The sequence below is a fragment of the Brassica oleracea genome, chromosome C4 (genome assembly GCF_000695525.1).
Source record: "Brassica oleracea var. oleracea cultivar TO1000 chromosome C4, BOL, whole genome shotgun sequence".
Taxonomy (NCBI): domain Eukaryota; kingdom Viridiplantae; phylum Streptophyta; class Magnoliopsida; order Brassicales; family Brassicaceae; genus Brassica; species Brassica oleracea.
In genome coordinates, this window is record NC_027751.1 from 28,658,174 (window position 1) to 28,672,193 (window position 14,020).

General features: G+C 35.1%; 2 protein-coding genes across 3 annotated transcripts; one reads left to right on the forward strand and one right to left on the reverse strand.

Annotated features, from left to right (window-relative positions):
* Positions 1-5,484: 5,484 nt before the first annotated feature.
* On the forward strand, positions 5,485-7,664 carry LOC106339608. 2 transcript variants are annotated; one of them, XM_013778453.1, is made up of 2 exons: positions 5,485-5,998; positions 6,980-7,664. In XM_013778453.1, exons 1-2 carry the CDS (start codon positions 5,536-5,538, stop codon positions 7,510-7,512), a joined length of 996 nt encoding a protein of 331 aa, XP_013633907.1. In that variant the 5' UTR covers positions 5,485-5,535; the 3' UTR covers positions 7,513-7,664. The 2 variants fall into 2 exon arrangements, with proteins under 2 accessions (XP_013633907.1, XP_013633908.1); XM_013778454.1 differs by having other exon boundaries at positions 5,487-5,998; positions 6,989-7,664.
* Positions 7,665-8,366: 702 nt separating this feature from the next.
* Positions 8,367-9,071, reverse strand: LOC106338579. Its single transcript, XM_013777523.1, has one exon. It carries the CDS (start codon positions 9,069-9,071, stop codon positions 8,367-8,369), a length of 705 nt encoding a protein of 234 aa, XP_013632977.1.
* Positions 9,072-14,020: the final 4,949 nt, after the last annotated feature.

The following is a 14,020-nucleotide window of genomic DNA, read 5'->3' on the forward strand; positions in this document are numbered from 1 at the left end:
CAACAAAAAATTGAGTTCTTTTTCTTCTCTTATCAAGACACATTCTTCACATGATTCTCATTGTAAAATTTGTCCTCTTGCAAAACAAAAGTGTTTAGCTTATATTTCTCATAATACTCTTTCTTCAAAACCATTTGATCTTGTACACTTGGATATTTGGGGTCCTTTTAGTGTTGAATCAGTTGAAGGTTACAAATATCTTCTCACTCTTGTTGATGATTGTAGCCGTGTCACATGAATTTACTTGTTAAAACAAAAGAGTGATGTTGCTCGAATTTTTTCTTCTTTCATCACAATGATTCAAACACAATATAACTCAACAATAAAAGCTATTCGTTCTGTTAATGCTCATGAATTAGTCTTTGTTGATTTGCTTAAAACACATGGTATGATCCATCATTACTCTTGTGCATACACGCCTCAACAAAACTCAGTAGTAGAACGTAAGCATCAACACATACTTAATGTGGCTAGGTCGTTGTTATTTCAGTCGAACATCCCTCTTGCATATTGGACTGACTGCATTGTGACTGCAGTGTTTCTTATTAACAGATTACCATCTCCATTACTTGATTACAAATCACCTTTTGAAATCCTTACACGTAAGGCTCCAGATTATTCTTTGCTTAAAAGTTTTTGTTGTCTTTGTTATGTGTCAACCCATAATCATGAGAGAAATAAGTTTTCACCTAGAGCCAAACCATGTATTTTTCTTGGTTATCCAGCTGGTTATAAGGGTTACAAGGTTTTAGATTTGGAATCACATTCTGTTAGTATCTCTCGCAATGTCGTTTTTCATGAACATGATTTTTCTTTCAAAACAAGTGAACAATTAGCTGGTGATGTTGACATGTTTCCTAATACGATTTTGCACATACCTCCTCCTATGCATTTTGTTGAAACAATGCCTACATCTCATGTACATACTGCATCATCCTCATCCTCATGATAACAATAGGTCTTTAGTTTCAGTAGAACCAGTGACTCATCCTGATAATAATGCTAGGCCTAGGCGACAGACTAAAGCTCCAACTTATCTTTCTGAATATCACTGTTCTCTTGTTTCTTTGTCTTCCTTTTCTGATTCATCTTTAGCTCACCCATTCACAATACCATATCCTATATCCTTTGTTATCTCATATGAAGCCTTTAATCCTATTTTTCAAACTTCTACCATTTCATACACTTTAAAAACAGAACCCAAAAACTTTCAACAAGCCATGAAATCTGATAAGTGGAAAGGTGCTGTGAATGTGGAGTTTGATGCTCTGGAGCAAAATAGTACATGGGATGTTGAGTCTTTACCTCCAGTAAAGAATGTTGTTGGGTGTAAGTAGATATTCACTATTAAATACAATGCGGATGGGACTGTGGAACGTTATAAGGCAAGATTATTTGCTCAGGGTTTCGCACAGCAAAAAGGAGTTGATTACATAGATACATTCTCCCCTGTGGCAAAGTTAACGAGTGTTAAACTTCTATTGAGCTTGGCTGCTGCACAAGGATGGAGTTTGACGCAAATGGATGTTTCCAATGCTTTTCTTCATGGAATTCTTGAAGAGGAAATCTTTATGAGCTTGCCACAAGGCTACACACCGCCTCCAGGTGTTACATTACCCCCTAATCCTGTTTGTCGACTTCGTAAATCTCTGTATGGACTAAAGCAGGCTTCACGTCAGTGGTATAAGAGATTTTCGTCTGTTCTAATTGGAGCTAACTTCATACAGTCTCCAGCTGATAATACTCTCTTTGTCAAAGCCTCCTCTACTTCGTTTGTGGCTGTGTTAGTCTATGTAGATGATATACTGATCGCTAGTAATGACTCTGTTGCGGTTGATGAGTTGAAAAGTCTCTTGCAGTCTGCCTTTAAGATAAAGAATCTTGGACAATCCCGTTTCTTTCTTGGCTTGGAGATAGCAAGATCTACTAGTGGTATATCAGTGTATCAGACGAAGTATGCTCTAAATTTACTAGAGTATTCTGGTTTACTTGGATGTAAAGCGAGCAGTGTTCCAATGGATCCCAATCTTCATCTCATTAAGGATCTTGGGGAGCTTTTGTCTCAACCTAGAGTGTATATGGAGCTTATTGGACGTTTTCTCTATCTGACCATTACGCGTCCAGATATTACATTTGTTGTCCATCAATTGAGCCAATTCTTGTCAGCTCCAACGGATGTCCATCTCCAAGCAGCTTACAAGGTCCTTCGTTATATCAAAAACAATCATGGTCAAGGCTTGATGTATTCCTCTGCAACTGAGATGTGTCTTAACGCATTTTCTGATGCTGATTGGGCAACCTGCAAGAATACACGCCGTTCAGTTACAGGCTTTTGTGTCTGTTTTGGTACTTCGTTGGTGTTTTGGAAGTCTAAGAAGCAATCTGTTGTGAGTAGAAGCAGTACAGAAGCTGAATATAGAAGCTTCGCTTTGGTTACTTGTGAATTGATATGGCTGCAACAGTTGCTTAAAGACTTGCGGGTGGAGATGAGATGTCTTGCGAAGCTGTTATTTGACAACAATTCAGCGATTCATATTGCAACGAATCAGCGATTCATATTGCAACGTATCTTGTGTTCCATGAACGTACAAAACATATTGACATAGACTGTCATATTGTACGTGATCAGATCAAAGCTGGGAAGCTTAAGGTGCTTCATGTTTCTTCGAGTAACCAGTTTGCTGATATTCTCACAAAACCTTTACATCTCGGACCTTTTTAGGCTCTATTGAGTCGCCTTTCATTGTCAAGTCTTTACCTTCCAGATTCTTCAAGGCTAAAGATTCGAGGAGGGTGTATTAGGATAGTTAAGTTTAAATAACCGGTTTAGTATTTTCGGTTATCATTGGTTTAGTTTCCTTTAGCTTAAACCAATGTATATATATGTGTAAAGTTGTTACGATATTTGACTAAGAAAGATAACAAATTTTTTCATCATCTTCTTCCTTGTGGAGCTTTGGAATCGTTCTTCATCTCGATTCTCGATCTTTGATGAATGTGATTGAATCAACCTTAATATTCTTCTTCTTTCTACAAAGTTTCAGTCAGTAAATTAAATTGGAGTTTAGTTGAAAGATCATGTTGGTATTTTTTTTGAACAACGAAAAGATCATGTTCAAAAACAAAAACAAAAAAAGGTGTAGTTGAGAGATCATATTCAATTTTGTTATTGGAACTCTTTAATATCATTTAAGAAAATGGAGGTACTAAAACTTGCCGTAGTCTCATTCAACTGCTTCTTTTTCTTCTTCCTCTTGTTCAGTTTTCCCTACAAAAAGATCAAATTTGGAGTCGAGTTGAGAGACAAGTCAAATAAATATTTATTTATTTTAAAGCTCAATTAAGAAAAAATGCAGATAATAAAACTTACCTTTGATTCTTTTGTGCTTAAACTTAAACTTTCTCTTTCTCTACAATGTTTTATTAAGCATCAACGAAAGTGAGTAAATCAAAATAAAATTTGCAAAATTGTTTAATAGTGGAAAATCAGACATGTTTTTTTTTTAAACTTGCCTTTGCCCATTGGTTAGATCCTGAACGATTAATTTGTTAGACACCTGTGTTGAAAACCAATAAAAGTTTAGGGTTTGTGATACAAGCAAGAGAGAGGAGGCAAGCAAGAAAGGATGCTTACTTTCATTTCATGCATTTCACTCTTTAGATGAGCGGTAAGATCCTCAAAAGGGGGGACATGGCATACTCTGCAAACAATACCAACAGGTTCAACATTGAAATCATCCAGCTCCTGCTCCTCAATTTTCTTGCCCATTCTTGCATCTGTGGTGAAAAAAAAAAAACATAGTTCAGATACACTAAACACACTTCATAACTGAGAGAGAGAAAGAGAGGGGACAACAACCTTTCAGGAGACTTTTCCAGCCCCAAAATCTAATAGGGAGCTTAAGAGTATCTTTCAATATATGAAGAATGTTGTATCCTCTCATACATATAGTATATATGCATCCGCAGAGTCAAGCGGCTAGTGTTTTGGGGATCGGATTTGAACACCACTGAAGCCGGGGGTGGATTCCACGGTTTCCAACCAAACAGTTCCACCGCAATGAATGATGCTACACCTCCTTCAGAATAAGAAGATTAATGAATGGGTCGTGTTTCAGAACTATTCCAGTGGAAGAGTAGGCTCGCAGAACTTCATCAGGAATGTCTTTTAGGTTGCCAAGGGCAGTGATGGTGAGACGACCACTGTAGCCTGTCTTCTTTAACTTTGATTCTATACTCCTACGGACAAGACGAGGATTATAACCTTTGGGAACCGGACAACTGGTGATGTCCCACCACACCGATATTTTAGATGCCAGGAGCTCAACAGGCGCCACCTCGTACTTTTTCATCCTTGTTAACATTAAAAAAATGTCAAAACCAGAATAAATGTTTTACAATCAAAACATCAAGAGAGGTTGAAATCACTTACCTAGTCAGAAACGCCGATAAGAGTACTTTTCTAAAGAAAGAACAATAGGGTTTCTTTTAAAGGAACGGGTACCTTGCAGAGAAAGCAAAGGGTTCCTTGGATTGAAAGCAAAGGGTTTCTTCTCAAATATATATAAACTCAAGATGGGACTGTCTAATGGGCTTTGTGGTATGTCCTATGCGCAGCTCTAGAAGATCTACCGCGGTAACTTTTCTACAGAGAAAACAAATAGATTTTAGTGTTTCATCTCAAATAATTATCAACTCAAGATGGGCTTTGTACTATGACAGCAACTCAAGGTCTCTTGTCCAAAGTGTGAAGTACATAAAAGCTTACTGGTTTTCATAACTTGTATTCAGAAAAGCCCAAACTCTAAACTTCTCACCCATTGGATCAGACCAACGACATCGATCCAAGCTTGTACTTATTCGTTCACTGTCTTACAGGATTTGCTCCTTCAATTGACTGATACGTCACTATCGGTTAACTTACAGGTTTATCTGGTTGACACTGAAGAACCCTTGGTCACTATCGGTTAACTTACAGCACTGTAGTCTTTTTCATTCAAAACAAGGATGTTCTGTGATCTATGACCAAAATCTTTATGTATTTGTATGATCCATCACCAAAATCCTCGTGTGTTTTCTGTTTAAATAATATATACAATTAAGCTTCATTGGTGATAGTTGAAAATTTGAATAATAAAAATAGAATTTTTAATTAGTTTTTCTCACTGAAATTAAAGAGAAATATTTTATCGTAAATTTCTTTATACAAGAGGAAAAAGAAGAGGAATGGAGTGGGGGGAAACATTATATTAACTATATATTACAATTGTAAAAAACACTGGTAATTCAGTATTTGTCATGTGCCAGTGGACCAACACCTTAAAGCATAAAAACGTAAAATAAAAGAGAAAAGAAAGAAATAATAAATAAAATAAAAATCTAAATAACAAAAGGGTATAGTGTTCTAATTACCGTTGGTGAATAAAAAAACATTATCGATGGGAGTTTAAGGTTTTTTTTTTTTTTTGCTAAGAGTTTAAGGTTTTAGATAGAGAGAACACAAAGAAGTCCGAAAGAAACAAAAGACAAAGAGTAATGAAGAAGAGTAAACAAGAGAACATATTTTCTCCTTCTTCTTCATGGCGGGAGACTCATAATCCTCCTCGGAGAACTTCAAACTCCTCCGCCGTATCCTCCGGTTGTCTTCCGGGATTCTTCAACCTCTTCCTCTCCACCTTCAACTTCTCCTCCAACCGCCGCAAATCCATCACTCAGGGATCTAAAAAGCAAGAACAAAGAACGGTCACCTACGCTTCTCCTCCAGATGATACATCAAACCGAGATGGCGGAGGAACCGTAGAGTCGCCGCTTCCACACAACGAAGGAATGGAGGGTGATCTGGCGAGGGTGAGTCTTGTTGGAGCGTTAGAGAAATGTGATCGGGACTTAGAGGAGCTACGGAGAACCATCGACGTCATCAAAACCAGTTACCTTCTTCACAAGAAACTTGAGGTTTCACCGCCGATGGCGCGTGATAGTTTCAAGTTCTGTAGCACCGGTGAGTTTCTCGGTTCTCATGTTAATAAATGTGTCTCATCATGTTATACATTTACTAAATATTAATCGCAAAATTAAACTGATAAACTATACGTAACCTAAGTTAACATAGCAAAATGAGAATGCCAAAGAGTTTTGGTCTCTTTGGTGGTGGGTAAGTCATGAGTATATATGTCCAATAGTGGAAGACAGTCTCATCATTTTTTTTATTTTCATTAATATGAATATATAGAGATAAACAAATGTATTTGCTCTAACAGTTTCATGCATGCATGGAATGTGTTACTTGATTGAGTCACATTTGTCATTGAGTTCACTTCAAAGTTGTTGGCAATTGTCATTGAGGATAATGATCAAATTGATATTAAGTCAAAAGATTGGGGAATAATTAGTAGTGACGTTTAGTCTTAGTCTAATCTAACATGATTTATGTCTAATTAAAGTGCAAAAGAGAGTGGAGAAAGAGGCATGTTAGACAAATAATGAAGGAAGAAACAGCTTTTAGGCTGGCTTTATTGCTTTATTCATGAAGCCCACTTTTACTTTCTCCCTCATTTGGGCCCCCACTCATTATTTGATTTATTCCTGATTCTGACCCACAAACCGTTGAATGGTACCAAATCAAGTATACCACTTTTTAAGCAAAATGATTCTGCATAGCACATAATTTATGTAAACTTTTTGGAATAATACATAAGAAAACAACTTAGAAAACGTTGTTTTACATTTTTCTACAGCTTCAAAAATATTTTATGCTGTTTAAAAGGGATATTTTAAGAATGTATGTCTTCTTTTTAAAAAAACATGGATGAAATCAACATTGTAAAATTAGTAGATGCTTGGTCTTATTGTGATAGTCGAGATATATACAATAAGGATTTGGTTTACAACATTAATATTGATTTTTGACGATGACAATGATAAAATAGATAATATACTAATTAAACAAATCTTGTCGTATAAGATTATTGTATTTGCTTACCAATGGCAGGAGATGTCGACGTGGGGACGCAAACGGATAAGAACATGAAGGCGACAGTACATGAAACAGACACGGACACAACAATGTTGTCGAAGGTGATGAAGAACGATCAAGAGTACAAAGACAACATAACCTACAAAGTCAACCACATTAATCTAATCACTAGACCCGATCATTACACCATTCATGACGTCATTTCCAGGACAGCAACGATAGAGACACGTGACAATGCGCCAATTATGGTGCGGAAGGTAAGACGGAGCCTGATGGAGAGCGTGAACGATCTTTGTGATGACGTGGCATCTGGTCAACGAAGAGAGGTCGCTAAGATCGGTTTGGCCATTCATGACCACATCTGTCGGGATTTGATTTCAGAGACCGTTCACGAGCTGTCTTCCTTCTCTGACTACTGCAACAACGAGTGTCATAAGTATACTGATTGTTACGGCGAAGGAAGTGGGCGCCGACACATCCGACGTGGGAGTACCAACTCACTTCCGCTTGACGCGTGTCGAAGAAGATTAGTGTTTTGATGTGATCGATCTACTCTTAGGTTCTTTGAACGTCAGAGCATCTGAATCAATGAACCCCCTCTTGGGATTCATAAGGATTTTTTATATTTTTTTTTGTGAGACAATAGTGATTAACTTCTATCTATTGTGTTCCTGCATTAGTGAATCTGAAAAAGGGGTTCATAGGAATAAAATAATATATTTTTTTAAGTTTTCAATATATTGACAATACATAAATAAAATATAATAATTTTTAAAATATTATAAAAGTTTTTATTCAATACATTAAAAATATTCATGAACATACAAAGATTATTCATCTACATTACCAAACATTTTCCATACATTTTCAACTAAATCAGCTTTCAAACGATCATGTTTCTCTGAATCTCGAACTTCATTGCGAATGCCTAACATATTACCGATATTAAAACTTGTTCTCCTTTTCACCTTGAACTTCTGCTTGACTCTCCTGACTCGAACTCAGATGTATCAGTTAGTGTGTTTTCGCCTCGTTCGTTCTCTACTATCATATTGTGCAATATGACACAAGTTCTCATAATCCTTCCTATTTTTTCCTTGTCCCATAGTAGAACCGGGTTTTTAACTATTGCAAACCTTGATTGCAATACTCCAAAAGCCCGTTCGACATCTTTTCTGGTGGATTCTTGACGTTCGGCAAATAGCTCTGCTTTAGGACCTTGAGGAAGTCGGATGGATTGGATAAATGTTGCTCAGTTTGGATAGATTCCGTCATTAAGGTAGTATGCCATACGATATGTGTGGTTGTTGACCTTGAACTTAACTTTTGGTGCTCGACCTTGTAAAATGTCATCAAAAACTGGTGACCGATCAAGAACATTGATATCATTGAGTTAACCTGGTAATCCAAAAAATGCGTGCCATATCCAAAGATCCTGTGATGCCACAGCTTCTAAGACAATTGTCGGCTTCCCTGAACCACGTGTGTACTGGCCTTTCCAAGCCGTTGGGCAGTTTTTCCACTCCCAATGCATACAGTCGATCGAGCCTATCATACATGGAAACCCGCGTGCCTCTCCAAGATCGAGCAATCGCTGAAGATCCTCCGGTGTAGAGCTTCTTAGATACTCATCTCCAAACAATTGTATTATTCCATTAGTGACATTTTCCAAACATAAACGTGATGTACTCTCACCAAGTCGGAGATATTCGTCATTCGTATCTCCCGATTGACCATATGCCAGTATACGTATAGCTGTTGTACATTTTTGAAGTGCAGATAGCCCGAACCTTCCGTGAGCATTTCTTCTTTGCTGAAAGTATGGAACTTCATTACTTAGGCGATCGACAATGCGAAGGAACAATGGCTTGTTCATTCGAAAATGCCGCCTAAACATGTCTGCTGAATATGTAGGATGATCACTAAAATAGTCGTCCCAAAGCTGATTCTGTCCTTGCTCTCGATCTCTTTCGATATAAGCTCGTCTCTTCGGCTTGTTGGCTTGAACATCAACCATTGAGTCGATGAAATTATCAACTACTTGGTCGACTATTTCTTCTAAAGCTTCATCTACTTCATCACTTGATGAGGAAGACATTGTTGAAGCAATTTATTTCTCTTCTCCTTCCTACAAAAGGCAAAAGGGGGTTTGTAACTCATATTTAATCCTATTATTATTTTCATTATTTCTTCTATATTTTCATTATAAAATATTTTTTTTTGATTATGGCAAGATATGTTCCCTTTATATCTTTTAAACATATAGTTGCATTTTAATATAAATATTTTTTTCATAATCCACAATTTTTTCTTTCATAATCCATATTTCTTCTTTCATAATCCTTTTTTTTTTTCATAATCCATACTTTCTTCCCAAGCTATTACTAAGCAACATGTTTTAATTACCTTCTAGTGAATTTGATATTTTTTCGGTATGTGAAGATGAGAGCTGAGTTCCAACTCCCTTCACCGCTTGTCCCGACCCGTGAGAACTACTTTCTGAGCTTGGAGTTTCTTGTTTGGTCAACTCGTTTGTGAGCTGTGAGTTACTTTGTGCATGACATATGTGAACTACTCTTGAATTTGTGAGCTTGGAGTTTCTAGTTCTCTTTCAACAACTTTGTGAACTACTCTTGAATTGAAAGAAGCAAAGTTTGTAAAGAAAGAAACATACACAGCTGTGAGAAAGAAACATACACATTTTTTAAAGAAAGAGAAGTGAAAGACTTTGAATCAAGTTGCACATTTTATAAAGATAGAGAGACATAGTTTATATATAGAGAGTTATAAAATATAGTACATCCGTGAATCAAGTTGTGAGTTAAGATAGGATCCATTTTCTTTTTAGATTAGATTTACTTGGGTCTTTTTGAGTTAGTTTGTGTTTTCTATAGAGGAGGTCCTCTGGTTTAAAAATACTTTTAGCAGAGAACAATTAAACTAAATCTAACTACCAAACATTCATTATAGTTAATGAACGAATTAATGAATCTACTACATCACAGCTACTACATCACATCAAAGACATCAAAGCAACAAAATCACAGCAACCAACCACCAAAGCTATGCATTCATTACACATCAAATCATTGTACTTCTAGTCCTCGATAAACTTCTAGTTCAGTTTAAGTTCAAACCGGATCATATATAAAAGAAAAATTAATTTCTAGTTCAGTTAAAGCTTAAGTTCTAGTTCGGTTTAACTTCTAGTTCAGTTTTTAAATTTAAAATTAAATTCTAGTGCAGTTTTTTCAACTAAAAGAAACCAACCAACACACATAAAACAATCACTCAAACAGTTTTCATGAGATTGAGGCGTACCTACTGTTTTCAGTCGAAGCAGAGCTTCTCTAGGACATGAACCTTGACAGTGAGGTCTTGAACCTGTTCCTGGAAAAAAGGAAAATACTCACTAATGTTAGAATTATCATCAACGTAAAAGGACACAACTAATTTATTATCTTAAAATAGGAAAATACTCACCTCCAGTGTATCAATCTGTTTATTGAGTTTCGCCACCAAAAGAATCACCTCCTCAGACTCCTTCACCCGCTTTGTCAGCCTCTCGATCTCCTCCTGGACACCAAACACCCAAGGATGACGACAATGCAACACATCATCCTTGGTTACAACATAAAAAATACATATCATAATTATCCATATAAGCAAATAACTTATAGAAACTGAAAGGGGATACACAAATCAGAATCATTTACCTCGTAGTTCTTGCTGATCCTCGAACCACACTGACACCTTGTCGGAATCCCGTATTGTGTATCAGCCGCGCATTGTAGCATGATGTAGTGCTCCTTTTGCCTCTTCATCTCTCTTCTCTCTTCTGCGGGATCCATCTGTACCAGAAATCACACGATTTAGAACCCTAAAACGAGCCCCTCAAATCAATTAAGAACCCTAAGTCGAAACCACATGACGAATTAGAACCATAAATCGAAAAACCCCCTTTTCGATTTAAAACCCTAACTCGAAACAATCGAAATCTATTTCGCTTTCGAGCACGAAATCGATTGTATGAAACCGTTAATCTACTCGATTCTCACCTGAGCTCGTGGAGAAGATAGTCCACCGTCGATTAGATGGAGAAAAGCTCCGGCGTCGTCGTCGTACGAAAAATCGCCTCGGAGGCGGAGAAACCCTAGAACGAAGAGAAAGAAGAGAAAATGAGAAACAGATCGCGAAACCCTTGTTTCGCTTCCGTCAACAAAAAAAACGCCTCCAATGAACTCTTGCCACGTCGCGTGAACCCGTCTCATACGGTATCATTCGGACGAACAGGTTCACCAAATATCAGACTTTTTTAAATTTTAAAAATACATTCGGCCCTAAGATCCCGAGCCCATGAACCCCTCATGATCCGCCAATGCAGATGCTCTCATAGTCGCGAGAGTTTTCACCTACAACACGTTTTGTAGCTCTTATTTTATAAGTTTGTTCAATTAATAATCTAATAAGACATATACTTCAAGAGGGTGCAAATGGTTGGGGTTTAATAGTGTATATATTTTTAATTATCTTGTGAGGTTTCACTATTTGCACGAGCATATGTTCATGCAAACAATTTCACTGGCTCCCTTAGAAAAGAACGTAAAATTACAAAATTTGAAACCAGAGGTCAGTGGCTGAGCCAGCATAGTACCAGGGTGGTCATATGACCCATGTGAACTATGATAAACAATCATTCCTTGTATTTTGTTAAGAGAATTTTGATGAATTGGATTAGTAACCCATATAAAATACATTGTAATCAAATTTACCTTTGTGGTCAGTGAAAAAATAAATAAATCAAATTTACTTTTGTGGAAAAGTTTCTGCCTCCGCCGCGGGTTCATCTTATTGAAATGTCTTACCAACTGATATGTACGTAAATGACTATCCTTCAATCTATAACTCATATTTTGGTTTGGCGCCCCTTATATGTTAAAAGAGAAGCATTTGCAATAAATGTGTTTACATATACATTGACACGTGTCAGTCTCATAATTATTTCAACTTTATAATGTTTACGTGTCAACCTCACGGTCATTTAGCAATTAAAATGTTCACACACTTTTTTTAATCAGTTCATTTTTAGTTTTCGTATTTTAACTTTTGTATTAGTGAATTGAAGTTTTCTTCGGGAAAGTATTAAATAATATCATTGTTGAAAGAAATAAATTTCAAAATCATTAAGTTTCACATCAACTAAAATGCTGGAATGAGAATGTTTTTAAAATTGATAGTTTCGTATTTTGCCGAACTTGGCCATGGTTGAGGTTTATGCATACAAAAGCAACAAATAATTGTGATTACTTATGAATTAAAGAAACTGAGGTGAAAAACGCCATATACAAAGTTGGATCTTTAGTTTAGCCAAAATATTGTTTTTCTTTACAAAATTTTCATATCACACCAAAAATTAGAAACATAATCAGACTGTTATAAAAAATCAGAAAACATAAAAGCTTTAAAATAAAAGAAAATTCGCGAAATCAATTGAAAAACATAATTCATGTACCGAATGAAGAGATCACATTATTTTTGATGCAATTCTAACCCATTTCACTCGATTGTATCGTGTTTTTATCATATTTGCCAAGAACTTTTATAAGAAACTACACATTATTGGTTATAGACTACATCAATTTTTTAACATGTCCAACAATATTGACACGATGCCCAACCATTTTTATTGGTATTCTTAAAGTATGATCCAATAATTATGTATGTAAAATAAGCCTAACATATTAGTTTTACATTTATTTATTTTATTTATATTTGTAGAAGAAAATAAGTCTAGGTAAAATATTTGGATCCGGAAAACCGAACCGAACTTGATTTGAAAGTAATACTAAACACAAAATAAAACTGATTAAGTACTAAAATTGATCTAAAAGTTTAATATCCAGAGAACCATACCCGAATCCGATCCAAACAGAAATATTTTGGACACCAAAAATATCTAAAACACAATTATATACTTAAATATATTAGTTTAAATTTTATATCTATTAGATATTCATTAATATGCAAATATCTAAAATAACAAAATATGTTCAAAATACTGAAAATGTATATTTTCTCTATATAAATATTTAAATTGAACTATTTTAATATAAAATTTAAGTATTTAGTCTTAAATTATTCAAATTTTTATGTTTTATATTATTTTTATTTTTGGATTTTGAGGATTAAGTATATTTAGATTTTTGTTAAGAAATTACATAATTAAATATGTACCCAAACCCGAACCAAACCTTCAATGATTAGAACCAAATCCAATCTAAATTCAAACTGAAATTTGAAATATCTGAATCATATTTAAATTCAAACTCTAGACTAACTGAATCCGAACGAATATCTGAATGTCCATCCCTTGAAAAATCTATGCGACAAATATTTTACTACAGCGTAAAATAAATAATCTAATTAATTATTTCATTCCGCGCACGGCGCGGATTATTACCTAGTAGGTAAATATTCTTTGTATACGTAAATTAACGTTCTGTAAAAATAGGTCCAGGAAGCGTTCAACTAGAAGTCAAATCGGTTTAATTGAAACGGGTTTTTTAAATATGTTTTATTCAATTCAAATAACTATAAATCATTCCAAGTCAGTTTGTATTGATTCAAATCGATTTTAATCAGTTTAAACCGACTAAACCAAGTAATATAAAAAGTTGATTATAAGTTATAACTAATTTAGTTATATCATTTTTTTTGAAACAAATAATTTAGTTATATCATTTTACCATCAATTTATCTATAAACAAATAGTGATATTTTCTGCACTTTGTTTTTTTAGTATAAGTTCACAAGTTTTTTTTGATTAATTTTTAAAAATCTTTAAGTGGTGTTTAAGGATTTTTATTTTGTTTAAATAATAATTGAAGTTCTCATTATTTTAGATAGAATTTAATGTCATTAAAAATTTGTGACCAATTACAAAATACTGTATTTTTTTTATTGGTTGAACTACTTTTATTTAAGGGAGAATTGCCAAGTGTGACTCAAAACTTGGAGTCAAACCCAAAACAATACCCCAACTTGGGT